The sequence below is a fragment of the Aulonocara stuartgranti genome, assembly GCF_965226115.1.
Source record: "Aulonocara stuartgranti genome assembly, chromosome: 19".
NCBI lineage: Eukaryota > Metazoa > Chordata > Actinopteri > Cichliformes > Cichlidae > Aulonocara > Aulonocara stuartgranti.
The window spans coordinates 3,233,177-3,251,169 of record NC_138955.1 but is presented as its reverse complement, the minus strand read 5'-3'; the positions used below and the strand labels follow the sequence as shown (position 1 = coordinate 3,251,169).

The 17,993-nt window shown below is 42.4% G+C and overlaps 1 protein-coding gene across 2 annotated transcripts in view; it reads right to left on the bottom strand.

Moving 5' to 3' along the window:
• tdrd9 (tudor domain containing 9) overlaps nucleotides 1-17,993 on the bottom strand; it is a 39,637-nt gene that overhangs the window by 13,317 nt on the left and 8,327 nt on the right. Inside the window, exons 4-14 of one of the 2 annotated variants that reach the window (XM_082516573.1) lie at nucleotides 17,345-17,566; nucleotides 15,761-15,883; nucleotides 15,010-15,090; nucleotides 14,754-14,918; nucleotides 14,559-14,662; nucleotides 14,333-14,452; nucleotides 5,828-5,912; nucleotides 5,695-5,752; nucleotides 4,951-5,055; nucleotides 4,781-4,878; nucleotides 4,558-4,689 (exon numbers count right to left, since the gene is read on the bottom strand). In XM_082516573.1, the coding sequence (XP_082372699.1) occupies nucleotides 4,558-4,689; nucleotides 4,781-4,878; nucleotides 4,951-5,055; nucleotides 5,695-5,752; nucleotides 5,828-5,912; nucleotides 14,333-14,452; nucleotides 14,559-14,662; nucleotides 14,754-14,918; nucleotides 15,010-15,090; nucleotides 15,761-15,883; nucleotides 17,345-17,566 (1,293 nt within the window). The remainder of the gene's footprint in view (nucleotides 1-4,557; nucleotides 4,690-4,780; nucleotides 4,879-4,950; nucleotides 5,056-5,694; nucleotides 5,753-5,827; nucleotides 5,913-14,332; nucleotides 14,453-14,558; nucleotides 14,663-14,753; nucleotides 14,919-15,009; nucleotides 15,091-15,760; nucleotides 15,884-17,344; nucleotides 17,567-17,993) is intronic. The other variant, XM_082516574.1, reaches the window with a different exon arrangement.

Sequence of the window (17,993 nt, the reverse complement as noted above, 5' to 3'; positions counted from 1 at the left end):
ACACACACACACACACACACACACACACACACACACTAGGGGTGCAACGATACTCGTATCGATATTGAACCGTTCGATACAGTGCTTCCGGTTCGGTACGCATATGTATCGAACAATACAACATTTTTAATTTATTTTATCAACTTTCCTTCTGACGATGCTGTCTGTGTTGAGAGCTCAGTGAATCTGCGTTCGACTACTCCGCTTGGCTGCACTGTCTAGCACAGATCCACTGAGCGCAGCGCAAGTTAGCAAGACAGAAGCTAAGCTCTGGTTGCAACATGGCAAATTGAACCTCCCCCACCCTCATTCAGATCTGGCGTTTGGAACTATTTTGGTCTTCATGTGACGTATGACCCTGAAGGTAAGCGCGTCATGGACAAAAGTAAAACAGTATGTTGGATGTGTCACGCAATGCTCAATTACATGGGTGGGAACTACTGCGTTAGCACAGTTAGCTCGTTAACGTGTTGACGCCGTCTGGCCCCACGCACTGGGCGATCCGTGGTAGCACGTTAACGGAGATTTGCCGTGTTGTGGCGTTAACGTCATTTCAGATTAACGCTGACAGCACTAGTGGGAACAAAATTAATATGACTGCACATTTACACCGACATCATCCTAGTGCAAAGACAAGTGGAAGCAGACAAAAACAACAAGCACGCATGCTACAAACTTTACCCGAGTCATTTAGACAGCCGTTAGCACATGATTCTCCTTATGGGACTTGATATGTTTAATATGCTGCTGAGAATATAGCCCAGAAGAAGCGTATAGTATAGCTTTTATTTTGGAAAGAGCCATTTCTCTGTAACAAACTCTCTTTTCCAAAGATGAGGGATTTCTCAATCAGATAGATTTATTATTTTATCCCTTTGTTGTTTCAGCAACATTACATTTAAAAACTGTACGTTTGAGTTAAAATATATATTTATAATTTTAATAAATGATAAATTAAAAAGGCATGAACATTTTTTTTAATCGAAAAAATATTGAAACGTGACACCAAAGTATCGAAGCGAACCGTGAATTTTGTGTATCGTTGCACCCCTAGTATATACATACAGGGAGTGCAGAATTATTAGGCAAGTTGTATTTTTGAGGAATAATTTTATTATTGAACAACAACCATGTTCTCAATGAACCCAAAAAACTCATTAATATCAAAGCTGAATGTTTCTGGAAGTAGTTTTTAGTTTGTTTTTAGTTTTAGCTATTTTAGGGGGATATCTGTGTGTGCAGGTGACTATTACTGTGCATAATTATTAGGCAACTTAACAAAAAACAAATATATACCCATTTCAATTATTTATTTTTACCAGTGAAACCAATATAACATCTCCACATTCACAAATATACATTTCTGACATTCAAAAACAAAACAAAAACAAATCAGCGACCAATATAGCCACCTTTCTAAAATGGTAAATGGTAAATGGCCTGCATTTGTATAGCGCTTTTCTAGTCCATAGGACCCCAAAGCGCTTCACACTACATTCAGTCATTCACCCATTCACACACACATTCACACACTGACGATGGCAAGCTACATTGTAGCCACAGCTGCCCTGGGGCGCACTGACAGAGGCGAGGCTGCCGGACAAAGGCGCCACCGGGCCCTCTGACCAACACCACCAACCTTTCTTTGCAAGGACACTCAAAAGCCTGCCATCCATGGATTCTGTCAGTGTTTTGATCTGTTCACCATCAACATTGCGTGCAGCAGCAACCACAGCCTCCCAGACACTGTTCAGAGAGGTGTACTGTTTTCCCTCCATGTAAATCTCACATTTGATGATGGACCACAGGTTCTCAATGGGGTTCAGATCAGGTGAACAAGGAGGCCATGTCATTAGTTTTTCTTCTTTTATACCCTTTCTTGCCAGCCACGCTGTGGAGTACTTGGACGCGTGTGATGGAGCATTGTCCTGCATGAAAATCATGTTTTTCTTGAAGGATGCAGACTTCTTCCTGTACCACTGCTTGAAGAAGGTGTCTTCCAGAAACTGGCAGTAGGACTGGGAGTTGAGCTTGACTCCATCCTCAACCCGAAAAGGCCCCACAAGCTCATCTTTGATGATACCAGCCCAAACCAGTACTCCACCTCCACCTTGCTGGCGTCTGAGTCGGACTGGAGCTCTCTGCCCTTTACCAATCCAGCCACGGGCCCATCCATCTGGCCCATCAAGACTCACTCTCATTTCATCAGTCCATAAAACCTTAGAAAAACCAGTCTTGAGATATTTCTTGGCCCAGTCTTGACGTTTCAGCTTGTGTGTCTTGTTCAGTGGTGGTCGTCTTTCAGCCTTTCTTACCTTGGCCATGTCTCTGAGTATTGCACACCTTGTGCTTTTGGGGACTCCAGTGATGTTGCAGCTCTGAAATATGGCCAAACTGGTGGCAAGTGGCATCTTGGCAGCTGCACGCTTGACTTTTCTCAGTTCATGGGCAGTTATTTTGCGCCTTGGTTTTTCCACACGCTTCTTGCGACCCTGTTGGGTATCTTGAATGAAACGCTTGATTGTTCAGAAGCTTTGCAATTTTGAGACTGCTGCATCCCTCTGCAAGATATCTCACTATTTTTGACTTTTCTGAGCCTGTCAAGTCCTTCTTTTGACCCATTTTGCCGAAGGAAAGGACGTTGCCTAATAATTCTGCACTCCCTGTACATACACATATATCTCTCTATCTATCTATCTATATACATACATACATACACACACACACACACACACACACACACACACACACACACAAACATACACACAAATCTTTTAATCATAAATCAGCAGTCCCCAACTTTTTTTGCGCCACGGACCGGTTTATGCCCGACAATATTTTCATGGACCGGCCTTTAAGGTGTCGCGGATAAATACAACAAAATAAAACTAGTACCGGTACGGGAAAAAAATAAGATTTATTCATAACACACGTGAAGAGACACAGGAAAACCGAGTTAACGATAAAAACGATAACAAAATAACGCTGAAAACTGATAAAAACCCTGAAAACCATACATTTCACACCTGAGCCTCAACTCTCGCGGCCCGGTACCAAACGACTCACTGACCGGTACCGGTCCGAGGCCCGGGGATTGGGGACCGTTGTCATAAATCATTTAATAAAAACAGCCATGTTATGCTTTTTGGAGTTTTTCTTCATTACTTCATTCTAGCATGTGTTCTTTTTATACACATCCTCCCTTAGGAAGTAAAGCAGTTTGTCAACAACTTGGAAGGTCGGTAGTGCAATCCACAGCTCTTCCTTTTCCTTTTCTACCACAGGAAATTTATTTTGAGTGTCTTCATAGTTTTATTTTTGAAATACACCAATTTTTATACACTGCAGGAAAAACGAAAATAAATATTATACTGCAAATTTGCAAAAAAGTACCATATGCATCAAAATAAACTATTTCCAGCAGTGCAATATGAGTCCTAAGCATCCCAGAAACGACACAGAAAGTCATAAAGTCAAACATAACTTTTAAAAAGACCAGTATAGGCCCTGAGGCCCTGATGGTAAAAAAGACTACATTTCCGCGAAAATGACGTCACTTCCGGTTTCGGGCAGGTAATGGCGGACATGCTAAAGTTCGCGCTGACGTCTATTCCAACGTAGGAAGTGTTACGAACAGCTGATCGGATCAGCAAAGCGTTTTACTGGAATATTATGTTTTTGTTCCTGCAAGCGCTTTTTATGCAGTTTTTGCAAAGCTTTATGTGGAAGGAAACCGTGACCTAGGACAAGCTGATGGCATAAGATGTAAGTACAACTCCTCCAGTTTCATATGCAAAAAAAATTATTGCGCTAGCTTACGTGGTTGCAGAGCTACCGGGATTTAAAAATAGTTACGTAAAAGAGAGCGTGCCCGCTCCGACCGGCTCTAAAGGGTTAAACTGTCAGCAAGGAATTTGCATTTGCACTGTTACATTTTTATATAACTTTGTCTAGTGTCAATTATATCGTCAGTTATATCGTTACCGCAAATTTTCAAATGTATATCGTGATAAATATTTTTGGTCATATCGCCCTGCTCTAATTGTAGGGTCTTTGACTTACAATATAAAGCGCCTTGAGGGGGCTGTTGTGATTTGGTGCTATATAACTGAATTGATAAAACTGAACTGAACTGAAAAAAGTGTGCATTATGGTGAAAAAATGAATTTGATTTAAAAGGTGATTCCAGTGCTCAGTTATACAAAAATAACTATGTAGTCATTTACCAAGAGGTAAAATTAAATACTTAACAAATGCTATTAAATCAGAAATACTAAAATAAAAAGATAACATGCACATTTTCATTCCCTTAGCCTAACACACGACATCATTAATATTCGACATGGCCCTATTGTGCTCTCATGCTACATAAACTATGTGAACACTGGCTGACGCAAAGCTCCTCTCAGAGAACTCAAGGTCTAATCCTCAGACAGAGCTGGCGGTCAGCTGCCCGTCCAAATACATAACAATCACCATTACAGCTACACATTTGCCTGCACTTGACTAAACAATAATGCCTCTCTCAGAACACAATCATCAAGTTACACTCTCTACCTCTTTGAGTTGCAGCACAGTCCTAACTATGTCAGAGAGGTTGGGAGGTGAGAGTGCTGTGGAGAGGAGGGAGCGGGGATCTCCCATGTCCAGCAGCTTCACTTTCAACAAGACAGTGGAGAGCGGAGCAAGCTGAGGAAATGGAAAATAGTAGAGCACAGATCGGTTTTCAGAAGTAAGGTCTGAACTGCATTAAAAACTGGTCACTGGCACAGTCCCTTACCAGCATCTCGGGAATCATGTAGTCTGGGATTTCCTTTTTCCAAAACTCTTTGGTAACAAGTCTGTAACAGTAGCCCTTTGACACTCGACCTGCCCGACCTGTCAGGAAACAAACATTGAGTTAAAGGCAGAAGTGATAGTAAGCACTTAAAAGGTCTAAAATGGTCGTACCTCTGCGTTGGTTGCAGCTGGTTTTGGAGGCCCAGGTGAGATGCAGAGACTCGTAATGGGTATCCGGGTCACACACCAATTGGCGAACCAGGCAGAAGTCAATAACTGTCATTAAAAAAAATGCTAATACAAATTAACTTAAAATAAATACATAAATAGATCTCAGAGAACAAATCACTTAAAACCACATGGGAGCACAATGTGGGCAGTTCTCTTGTAAGTCATGAGTGGAAATCACATTGAGCAAAAACCTTTTCACATAAGCTGAATATTTTTTACATCAACTATTTTACACCAGAGCACCATAGGACAAATGATTCAACGCAAATCTTTGCTCTAGGTGCAAGACAGACAAAGCGACCTAATTCATGTAATATGGAAATAAACATTAACTAACACATGTTGTCAAATTTTAGGAGATGACATAGTGCAGTTATTTGTTTTTCTATATTTATTCATTGTTGTTTACCTTACTAATTGTATTGTTCTCTCTGATGTTGGCAGCGACACGACCATTAATTTTGATATGGCCTTTGTCTGGTAGTAGGTGCAGGCGGGACTGCTACTTGGGAATTATTTCTTGTATCTTGCTCTTATTTTCTGTCTTATTTAACTTCCTTTTTTCCTTACAACATTATTGATATCTGTATGCCTTAATTCTCAGTTTCTTGTAAATAAATGATGAAAGAAGAGTGACAATAGATGAAGTCAAATTTTTAAAAATTTAAAACTGAAAAAACCCACCATATTTGACATCTGGAACAGTCACTGAACTCTCTGCAATGTTGGTGGAAAGGATCACCTGTGAGGATTAGAAGATAATTGGTATAGCAGGTACGGACAGCACATGCAAAAAGTTACGATCAACAGCTTTTACCTTCCTGTATCCAGGAACAGGAAAGAGGAACACGCCGTTCTGCTCCTCCAGTGTCACTGAGGAGTGAAGAGGATAAACCTGCAATCTGAAAAAAGCAGCATGCTCAGTTTGAACTTAATGTTAAAGTACTACTCATTTACCTTTACTGATCTGCTACTTCTGCACCTTCCCCACTATCTACAGAGATTGGATACTTTCTACCACTGTGTATCACGTTCATTGTGCATCTTCACTTTGTGTTTCACTATGGGAGATACAACCTACTCCCAGATTGTGTCAACCCTGAGCCAGAGATGACTGTGCAGCATCCAGCCTGCGAAAATGCACAAACATGTGTGGCATAGCTTAGTTTGCTGCTGCACAAATATTCTGGACCGACATACCTCTGAACAAAGCTCAGAAGGTCAAGGTCAAGGTAACTTTATTTATACCCATAGGCAAGGTAAATTTGCTTTACAGAAAAATGATAGCATTTGGCATCCCTTAAAAAACACACATACCTAATAAAGATATAAACCTCACTGTAGCACATATAAAGTAATTTAATATTTCGAATCAAAAACAAAAACAGTTCTTATTTAAATCAGTGACAGCAACGGGGACAAAGCTATTTTCATAACGCTTTGTCCTGCATCTCGGAAATAGAAACCTTCGTCCCGAGGAAAGAAGCTGAAATTTACCCCTTAGAGCAGTGGTTCCCAAACTTTTTTCGCTGGGCCCCCCTTTGTTTTACAGAAAAATGTTCGCGCCTCAAACATTTAGTGAACAATTAAGCAAATACAAGTAATCTGCAGGTAGTAATAAAATAAACTACTAACTCTTTTACGCTACGTCCGCACCTACACGGGTATTTTTGAAAACGCAGCTGTTTCGTCCACACGTAAACAGCGTTTCAAATCACCGAAAACTGAGATTTTTTAAAATCCTGTTTTGCGTTTACGTGTGGACGAGGAATACAGAGTTCGTCACGCAAAGTCAAAGGTATGTGCCTTTTTTCATGTCAGCTGTGCGCCACGTTATTGTTTACATGAGAGGAATTGCAGAATGGCAGATAGAAACAAAATACTGTTAATCTGACTATCTTCAGGTTTTACACGCAGTTACTGTCCCTCCATTTACAAAGGCAGAGGCGTCACGGTGTCATTATTTTACGTGTAGTTGTTTTTTCCTGTGTAATAATATTCAACATTGCTGTCAATACATTTAAAAAAAATAATAAAATGCCTCTCTGTGCAAAATCCCTCGCTCACCTGGAGACCGCTGGAAGCACTGTGAGAATCATGTTCTTTGATTTCTCCAGTGCCTTCAACACTATTCTTCCCTCGGTTCTGAAGGACAAGCTGGAGAACTCTGGAGTGGACCATCACCTCACTACCTGGATTTTGGACTACCTCACCGACCGACCACAGTATGTGAGGACTCAGGGCTGTGTGTCGGACAGGGTCGTCTGCAGTACGGGGGCCCCTGCAGACTTCTCCCACAATTCCACCCAGTGCTTCCTGCAGAAGTTCTCTGATGACTCTGCAATAGTCGGCCTCATCACTGATGGGGACGACAAGGAGTACAGAGGACTGACTCAAGACTTTGTGGACTGGTGCCAGCTGAACTACCTCCAGATCAACGCCAGTAAAACCAAGGAGCTGGTGGTAGACTTCCGCAGGCACAAGCATTCTCCACTGCAACCACTGAACATCCAGGGTATGGACATTGAGGCTGTGGACAGCTACAGGTACCTTGGTGTTCATCTGAACAATAGACTGGACTGGACTCATAACTCAGACGCCCTCTACAGGAAAGGGCAGAGCAGGCTGTACCTGCTGCGGAGACTCAGGTCGTTTGGGGTGGAGGGCCCACTCCTGAAGACCTTCTATGACTCTGTGGTGGCTTCTGCTATCTTTTATGGTGTGGTCTGCTGGGGCGGCAGCATCTCTGCTGGGGACAGGAAGAGACTGAACAGGGTGATCCGAAGGGCCAGCTCTGTTCTAGGATGCCCTCTGGACCCAGTGGAGGTGGTGAGTGACAGGAGAACGGCGGCTAAGCTGTCATCCCTGTTGGACAACGTCTCCCACCCCATGCAGCAGACTGTGACAGCACTGAGCAGCTCCTTCAGTGGGAGACTGCGGCACCCACGGTGTGGGACGGAGAGATTTCGCAGGTCTTTCCTCCCCACTGCTGTCAGACTCCACAACAAAGACTTTAACTGAACAAACACACACATCCACACATGTGCAATAACACTAAGTGCAATAATCTTTTCTGGCATCGTTGTATTTTTACTCAGTTGTATATAGCATTCGTATTCTATTTTTATCTTATTGTATATTTTTATTCTATTTTATTCTACTGTATATAGTATATTATTTTATTCTATTCTGTACAGTTGTGTACTGTATTTATTCTTATTGTATTCTAATTTTTGCGTCATAACTTTTGCACTGTCCACTTCCTGCTGTGACAAAACAAATTTCCCACGTGTGGGACTAATAAAGGTTATCTTATCTTATCTTATCTTAAAATGGGTTCAAAAACATAAACAGCTGTGGGAGACTGTTTGTCCGTGATTTGAACCGGGGGATTAAATCGTGGCAGGATCAGCCTGATATTATTTGTATCCCGCTGTAACTTTACTGTATAAAGAGCTAACATCTCCAACATGTCAGGAGTAGTTAGTAGTTGGTCATTACAACAAGTGTTTGTGAACTAAAAATCAAGAATGTGGGATACTGTTTGTCTGTGATTTGAAGAGCCCAGCGCTGCTCCCAATGAAGGGAAAACCAATTCTGCAGGGAGACCTACCTCCGCACTTGTGCAGGTGAAGCCAAAGAAAAGATTTGCTTCATCATATTTTCTAGTCTTTGGCTTGGAAGGAAGTTGGTTTGGAAACATATTCAGCGATGCTTCATCTCCTGCTTTGCGTTTGTGTGGGCGCCCGTGCTAGCTTATTTTATTATTTTACATTTACAATTTTTTTCCCTGGGGACCCTGTGACGCCCCATTGAAGAGCCGTAGGCTGTGGATCTCTTAAGATCTCACTGTTGGGTTTGTAAGGCCATGTTACTCCTAAATTTCTATCTTGTTCAAAGAGAAGATATAAAACAAAGTTCTAAGCTAATCGACCTTAGTGTTCTCCTTTTTAAAAAGAATCGATAAGAGAATCGATAAAGAATCGAATCGTTAAACAGAATCAAAACTAGAATCGGAATCGTGAAAATCTTATCAATACCCATCCCTAGCAACCACTAATATTATCGGGACCCTGGCTCTTGTTCACATTAACTGTATGAAAGGCCTTTTTGACATCGCTGAGTTCAATGATAAAGTGCTGAGTATCTCTCAGTTTCTGTTTCAGTTCCAAAATATCCTCGCTAAAATCAGAAGAACTAAAACGAGCATAAAACATACTTAAAGCATTTGCAAAATCTCTGTCTGGATTAAAACCATCTAAAATGACCTGACTACTGCTCTGGGGATTTTGAAACCCTGCTATGGTTTTCATACAAGTCCAGGCAGACCCAAAATTTTTTGCAGCAAATTTGCTTTCAAGAAGGTTTTTGTAGCTCTGTTTTGCTTTCAAGATCTCGATTTTCAGTTCCTTGGTGGCTGTCTGAAAATCAGTAACAGCCCCCTCTTTAAAGGCCTGTCTCTTTTTACTTAAACAGGATTTGACGCTTTTAGTGACCCATGGCTTATTGTTATCAAATCAAATCAAATCAAATCACTTTTTATTGTCACATCACATGTGCAGGCACACTGGCACAGCACATGCGAGTGAAATTCTTGTGTGCGAGCCCCACAAGCAACAGAGATGTGCAAACACAACAACACAAACGAGCAAAATACAAGAATGGCCAACCTGAAACTAATAAATATATGTACAATATATAATAGTGTATGCATTTCTGGATGTGTATACTAAATATTTTCCTACGTGTGTGTGTGTGTGTGTGTGTGTGTGTGTGTGTGTGTGTTACTATTTAATTTTTACAAATTGCCGTACCAGGTGGTGATGCATCCAGTGAGGATGCTCTCAATGGCACAGTGATAGAAGGTCCTGAGGATGCGGGGGCTCATGCCGAATCTTTTCAGTCTCCTGAGAAAGAAGAGGCGCTGCTGCGCCTTCTTCACTGTTTTGTTTGTGTGTACTGACCACGTAAGATCCTCAGCCAGGTGTACGCCAAGGAACCGGAAGCTGCTCACTCTCTCCACAGCAGCGCCGTTGATGGTGATGGGGGTGTGTACTTCTCTGCACCTCCGGAAGTCCACTATCAACTCCTTTGTCTTTGCGACGTTGAGGGTGAGATGGTTGTCTTGACACCAGTGGGTCAGGGCGCTGACCTCCTCCCTGTAAGCCGTCTCATCACCGTTGGTGATAAGACCCACCACTGTAGTGTCATCCGCAAACTTCACAATGATGTTGGAGCTGTTAGTGGCTGTGCAGTCGTAGGTGTAGAGTGAGTACAGGAGAGGGCTCAGTACACACCCCTGTGGAGCACCAGTGTTCAGTGTGATGGGGGATGAGGTGATGCTGCCCAGTCTGACCACTTGGCGTCTGTCAGACAGGAAGCTAAGGATCCAGCTGCAGAGGGAGCTGCTCAGTCCTAGATCCTGCAGTTTCCTGTCCAGCTTCGAGGGAACGATGGTGTTGAATGCTGAGCTGTAATCTACAAACAGCATTCTCACATACGTGTCTCTCTTCTCCAGGTGTGACAGGGCAGTATGTAGTGTCAGGGCTATGGCATCATCAGTGGACCTGTTGTGGCGGTATGCGAACTGTAGAGGGTCCAGTGAGTCGGGTAGTGCAGAGCAGATGAAGTCCCTGACCAGCTTCTCGAAGCATTTGCTTACGATGGGGGTCAGGGCTACAGGTCGCCAGTCGTTCAATGAGGAGATGGTGGAGGATTTGGGTACAGGGACGATGGTGGCCGTTTTGAAGCAGGCTGGGACTACAGACAGAGAGAGGGAAAGGTTGAAGATGTGCGTGAACACTCCAGCCAGCTGAGCCGCGCATGACTTGAGGACGCGGCCGGGAATCCCGTCCGGACCAGTAGCTTTGCGTGCGTTCACCTTCCTGAAGCACTTCCGCACATCCTCCTCAGACACAGTGTGCGCACTGACGTCATCCGCGGTGCGCACACTGTCCGGTCTCATGGTGTTCGCTGTGTCGAATCTAGCGTAGAATACGTTTAGATCCTCACACAGAGGCCGTGGTCTGCGGTGTGCTGGTTTTCCCTCTAAAGTCTGTGATCGTGTTTAGTCCCTGCCACATACTCCGAGGGTTGTCAAACTGTTGTTCCACCCTGTCCCTGTACTCACGTTTGGCTGCTTTGATCGTCTTCCGGAGTTGGTAATGTGCGTGTTTGTAGTCCGATCTGTTCGCGTATACTTTAACGCGCTTACGGGGTATAATCATATCTTTACAAAATACTGCATAAGAGTTAGTAACGTCCACCAAAGCGTCAAGATCATCTCCACAAGACTGAATAAAAACTTCCCAATCTGTACACTTAAAACATTCCTGCAAGGTAAGCACAGATTCTTCTGACCATATGTCAACATCCTTAGTCTTTGTCTTCTCTCGTCTTAAGACAGTTTTATATATGGGCAGAAGATGCACACAGTTATGGTCAGAAGATCCCAGAGGAGGAGGCGGGAGGGATTTATAAGCATTCTTCACCGATCCGTAACAAAGGTCCAACATTTTATCCCGTCTGGTAGGACAGGATACATATTGATACAGATTGCCCAAAGTTGATTTAAGAGAGACATGGTTAAAGTCCCCCATTATAAAGTTTGGGGCATCAGGAGAGAGCGTCTGCAGCTTCTGCACTACAGGTTGAGGCGGGGTGAGCCCTCGCGTGAATGTAAACTACGGTAATAAAAAGTTGTGGAAACTCACGAGGGAGATAAAAAAAAAAAGAGCGCAGTGACACGGATAAAAGTTCAACATCTGGTGTACAAATACACTCTCTAACAGTCACAGCGCTACAGTAACGTTTGTTGCTACAAGCATACTCCTCCTCCTTGGGATTTCCCTGTTACCCATGCATCCCGATCCCGGCGAAAAGGAGCTCCAAAACCGTCAATTGAAAAATCGGTGTCCTGGTCCAGCTCTGTCAGCCATGTCTCGGAAAAAGCCATTACACAGCTGTCCCTGAAGTCTTTCTGGAACCTGACGTTTCCCTGGAGTTCATCCAGCTTGTTCCTAAGAGACTGAACATTTCCAAGGCAGGGTAAACCGACTGACCTCCTCAGATGCAAATTTACACCTCCATGTCTCCCTCTTTTCTTCTTCCTCTTCTCACTTGTTCTGTTAGAGAGTCTATGTATAAAATCCGGCATACATGAGGTGAGGTCCTTACCATCATACGGTAAGTTAAGTTGTAACAGCTTGTCGCAGGAGTAAACAATCCTCAGCTGACTCACGGCAGGGCTCGCAAAATCGCTAGCCCGACGTCCCGGAGCTAGCGATATCTTCGGTCGGGCGACCAAAATCTATCTCAGCCCCGCCCGTCGGGCTATATGATAACCCGACGGGCGGGGCTGAGATAGATTTCATCATCGGAAACAAGCCAGCACAGTAGAAATCCGCCCGTCGGGCTATATGATAACCCAACTTCTCACTGTTGTGGAGCGTGTGTCACTTTGTAAGAAAACTGTCACTTCCTTCTATCAAAACACATGCCAGCAATAGAAACGAAAAGAAAAAAAACTTAAAAACTTAGGATGCCAAGCTCTCACTCACTGCCGGTCACATGCGCCCTGATGGACCTTTCAGGTGTGTCCTATTAGAGCACTTCGCTTTCGCACTGCAGGCCTACTTGTTGTTCCTAGAGTATTTAAAAGTAGAATGGGAGGCAGAGCCTTCAGTTTTCAGGCCCCTCTTCTGTGGAACCAGCTTCCAGTTTGGATTCAGGAGACAGACACCATCTCTACTTTCAAGATTAGGCTTAAAACTTTCCTTTTTGCTAAAGCATATGGTTAGGGCTGGACCAGGTGACCCTGAATCCTCCCTTAGTTATGCTGCAATAGATGTAGGCTGCTGGGGATTCCCATGATGCATTGAGTTTTTCCTTTCCAGTCACCTTTCTCACTCACTATGTGTTAACAGACCTCTCTGCATTGAATCATATCTGTTATTAACCTCTGTCTCTCTTCCACAGCATGTCTTTTATCCTGTCTTCCTTCTCTCACCCCAACCGGTCGCAGCAGATGGCCGCCCCTCCCTGAGCCTGGTTCTGCTGGAGGTTTCTTCCTGTTAAAAGGGAGTTTTTCCTTCCCACTGTCGCCAAAGTGCTGCTCATAGGGGGTCATATGATTGTTGGGTTTTTCTCTTTATCTACTGTACAATATAAAACGCCTTGAGGCGACTTTTGTTGTGATTTGGCGCTATATAAATAAAACTGAATTGAATTGAACTGTAACTCCCTAACTTGCTTGACTGGGTTAGTCCAAACGGCAGAGCAGGAAGCACAAGTAAGAGAAACTTCAGCCCCACTACTTCACTAAGCTCAAAGGGTTTGAGAGAGGGGGCATTGATAGACAACTCTTCTAATGGAACCAGTGGTCTACAGTCTGTGAGCTTATGATGCAAGCCCCTCATGAAACAACATACCAGAAGGTGCTGTCCAGCAGGTTTATCAGTAAACCCCACACTGCATGCTGAAACAGCAAGGAGGAAGCCCTTTTATTCTAAATCGTCTTAGTGGTGCTCAGAGGGAGGCCTGCAGCATTCTTTCCTTTCATGGGTATGGCTGGCTAACCCTAGGGAGGATCAGGTTGAGAAGCAGGAAAGCGTGGAAGCATATGCATGTACAGTGACGCGTTTGCATCATGAGAGGGCGAAAACAGCAGGCACTGAGATATACGATACAAATCAGCCTTATCTCAGCCACCTTATCTCAGTTCCAAGTCCTGCAGGTGAAATCTCCAAACAGTTGGATCCCCTTAGACAAAAGATGCCCTCCTCGTTCAGAATTCCTGTTGTGAGTTGACTAAAGGGACAACAATCTGGTGTTGCTGAACACAGTTGTTTCTTTGGCTAGCCCGTGAAGCTGTGGTGAAAGAGCACTGCCCTGGCAGCTGAAATAAGTAATTATCCATGTAGTTTTCACTAAACATGTTACCCACAGAGAAATGGCCAAAAAAAAAAAATGTTGTATTGCTAAGCAGATGCATCGCATTGCTTGCAGCTTGAGCACATTTATGTGAGCCGCAGCGAGCCTCTGGGAGCAAACAACAGTCACTAACCTGCCATTATAGTAGTCGCACCCCACAGCGTCGTATGTAGACAGTGGTGTGTCTGTGTTAAGGAGTTTACTGACAGTACTGCATACTTGTATATCCTTTAATAACAAAATGTAGTGAGGCAATCTGTCTTATGCGGCACATGTATGTTTGAGGAAACAGAAAACAACCTGTAGTATGACCTGTACAGTGATGGTAGACATTACATTAAGCAACTCTGATCACGTGTACAATTCTCAGCAGGTAAATGCATTTGCTCACCTTTTGTGAACCAGCTTGGTCAAGGCCTCCTGCATGTAGCTTATCTCATGTATGCCAGGGAGGAAAACCAAAACACTTCCTCTCTCTGACAAAGTCATGCCTCCCTCTTTCTTGGCCTTGCTGCTCACACAAAAATACATGTATGCATATTCAGTTAACAAACAATTAAATCCTTGCCTATTTACATGTTCAAGCAGTTCTAAAAGTTACAATACTTTGGCCTTACCTGGAATTTTTGCCCTCCATTTCATCAAAGCTCTGGATGAGACTGATGGCAAGACTGTACATATCTGCTGTGATGTATGGGTCGCCTGGATGTGCTGATTCAGTCTAAAACAGACACAAAATTCAGATACAATAGATTTGGCTTCAAGGCAGAGAACTGTACCAGCAGCAACCATTTACTCTCTCAACTACCTACCCTATGCGGAGACAGGTGGTGGAGGTCATCCAGGTAGAAATCTTCAGTGGCATAGGATGCCCCTTCCACTTCAAACACATAGGCTGGGTTCAGTTTGCCACGAATAGGAGTGGCAAAGTAGTCAGCAAACTGCTTGCAGTTAATGGTGGCTGACATAAGGATTATCTAAAACAAAGACAGACTCTTGTGAGTGAGAGTACAAGTGACTAAGCATGAGGAAGACGAAGGAAGTTTTTTAGCCGGACCCAACAGTTACCTTGATGTGGTAAGAGTTGGAACGGAGGAGTTTTCTCAAAACTAGCAGGAGAAAGTCCATTTCTGATGTGCGCTCATGAACCTTGGACAAACGCAGAGTTGTTAAAAGGTTACATTTTGAACATTCAAGAATCACTCATTAAATAATAGGATTAAATTATTCTTAAGCTTATAACAGTACCTTTTGTGGCAGAAAACTAGAAATGACTTTGGATTAAAGTATTATAAATGGTAGACAAAGACAAAGAAGAGTTGTTGCAAGAGCTGAACACTGGCATTTACTCTCCAAGTCTGATCATTTTTAGGACTGAACGCCAGTGAAGAACACTCCAACATGCTGGTCCAAAGTCTCACACAATTTTCAACTTGATTTAGATTTGGAGGCTGTGAGGCCACATCACTTTGATACTTATCAAATCATTCAGTCATCCCTTGCACCCTATGGGTGGGGGGCATTGTCCTGGAAGAATCCACTCTCATCACAATAGAAATGTTCTGGCACTATGAACAACTTGATATTGATTTGTAGTCACCCTTTATTCTAGTGACACAAGTGTCCAAGGCAATTAACTGCAGGGACCAAGTGGTAAGGTACTTTTTTTGACTATTTCACCTGTCTGTCATCAGATTTAATATTTGTACTTCCCCCAAAATAACTAAAAAAAGTAAATAAACACAAATTCCCCCTTTTTTTGGCAGTAGCTAACAGAGAAACATATAAACATGAAAAATTTGACATCTGGTTTATGCACCTCATCCACAAAAATGTGGGAGAATTCAGTGAGGGACTTGGCCTGAACCAGTTTTTGCAGCAGCACTCCTGTAGTCATGTAGATTAGTCGGGTATGCTCAGTTGCCATCTTCTCCAGGCCAATCTGAACAAATATATACAGGAGTTGCATTCACAAACTTGTCAATTAAATACATATTTGCATTTTCATAAAAATCCACAGGGAACGTAGTTGATTTGTTGTTTGCTAACTGGAAAAGTCTATAAAGGCACCTTCATGACAGGGCCTAAAATCTCTGGAAGGCATCCATTTGTTCTCGTCTTTTGCTTTTTCAGGTTTTTTCTTACTTTTATTAACCTTCATTTATACAGGTAGTTCCATTGAGACTCAATGTCTCATTTACAAGAGAGACCTGTTCCAGACAAACATTAAAATTACAACAATAAAAGAAACAACAGCTTAATTTGTGTAATGTACACAGTCATATCAAAGACAAGAACAACTTCCCAGTGATGATTTCACAAAAACGTTTGTATGTCTTTCGAAGTCTGCAAGTAAAATCAATTGAGAGAGACTCAAATCCATCTGTAATGTATTCCATGACGATGGGGCAGAAAAAGAAGAATGCCTTTTACCCAAGCTCTATATGAACTGATGAAACTTGAAAAATCCTGTCATCTGCAAATACCAACTTGCAGATAATCTTTTTATACCATCTGCAATTTGATTTCTTTAGAATTTAAGTTTTTGTACTGTTTTGCTGCATTATAGCACTACTTGGATTTATTGAGCTCCAAAAAACACAACAAGATTTAGTATTAGTATTTAGTATTTATTTATTTATTGTCATTGTCAAGAACAATGAAATTGGGTTTGGGGCTTCCATACAACCCAAAAAAAAAGAAGAAAATAATAAATACCCCTTAAAACCCAAGTTTTAAAAAGCTGATTACTTTTTACTGCCTCAGGAAGGAACAGCAGAGGCCACAGAGGAAGTACACTTCCTCTGCTGTAGCTTTAGGCTTAAACTTTTACAGGGTTTTAAAAACTGATGTCTGCAATGCCAAAATGACTATTTGTGGTTCTGACTGGAGAAAACATCAGTGAACCTCAACAAAATCGATTGCGTATCCATGTTACACTTTTTGCTTTGCCAACTTGCAGCTAAACAAATATATAGATATAACTCTCCCCTATTTTAATGTTATAATGGAAATTATACCATAATGTTTAGTTTCTGTTGCATAAGCTAAGAATTTTTTCTCCTTCTAAAACTGACTATTTATCATTGCTCCCACTGTCAGTGACATCATCCTTAACTCCAGAGGTCTGCATCAAGCGGAGGAGACAACGGTTATTATTAGACACACAGTTTCAAAGCTCTGCACAACACAGTCAGACATCCTAGCAACAAAGCATACAAGAGCTTGTTAACACATGCATGCAAACACTCTGAAGTTGTGAGAAAGATAATAATGAATGCTCTTTGTCTAAAGTTTGAATCAATATGGGTCATTGTATCTTGGTTTTCTACTACTGCTACATGATCGAAGAGCAGTGTATGCAGTTTAAGAAAATCACATTCTATCCTAATACTGCACCAACCTGATATCCCACCAGACTACCCAGGGTACACTTCCGCTGTTTGGCAACCCATCGAGCAATACTGGTGGCTCCAATTTTACGTGGTTGGGTGACTACAATGTTGCATGAGGCATTTTTCTCATTGTAATAGTCCAGAATGTACTGTGGCAGCTGGGTGGTCTTGCCACTGCCTGTGGCTCCTTGAATGATCACTACAGAGTTGTTTTCTATGAGGGAAATCAGCTGGAAACAACCGCAAACAGACACACACATAAAAAACACAAAAGGACACGTGCACAGTTAAAAAGAAAGGCATTTGATAAAAAAAAAAAAGGAAGGACATTTAGCTACTAACCCATATCATCGAAAAAACAAATGAAATTTGGAGAAAAAGTTATGAAATTGTTGGGCAGATGGATGTGGTAAGCTGATTTATGGCCTAAATTTTAGACTTTATAATCTGCATTAAGAAAGTCCAGCTTAAATGACAGCATTATCTCCTAAAACACACACACACACACTACTCTGTATTAGTCAACAAATAATAATAGACTAGGGAATTTGAAGTTAGCTGTTGTCCATCAGCATCAAATAACTTTGTTGTAATGTTCATCTTGAGCAAACAGCAAAATCTTAAGTGCTCAAGTGTCCTGGGGACATAAAAAAATTT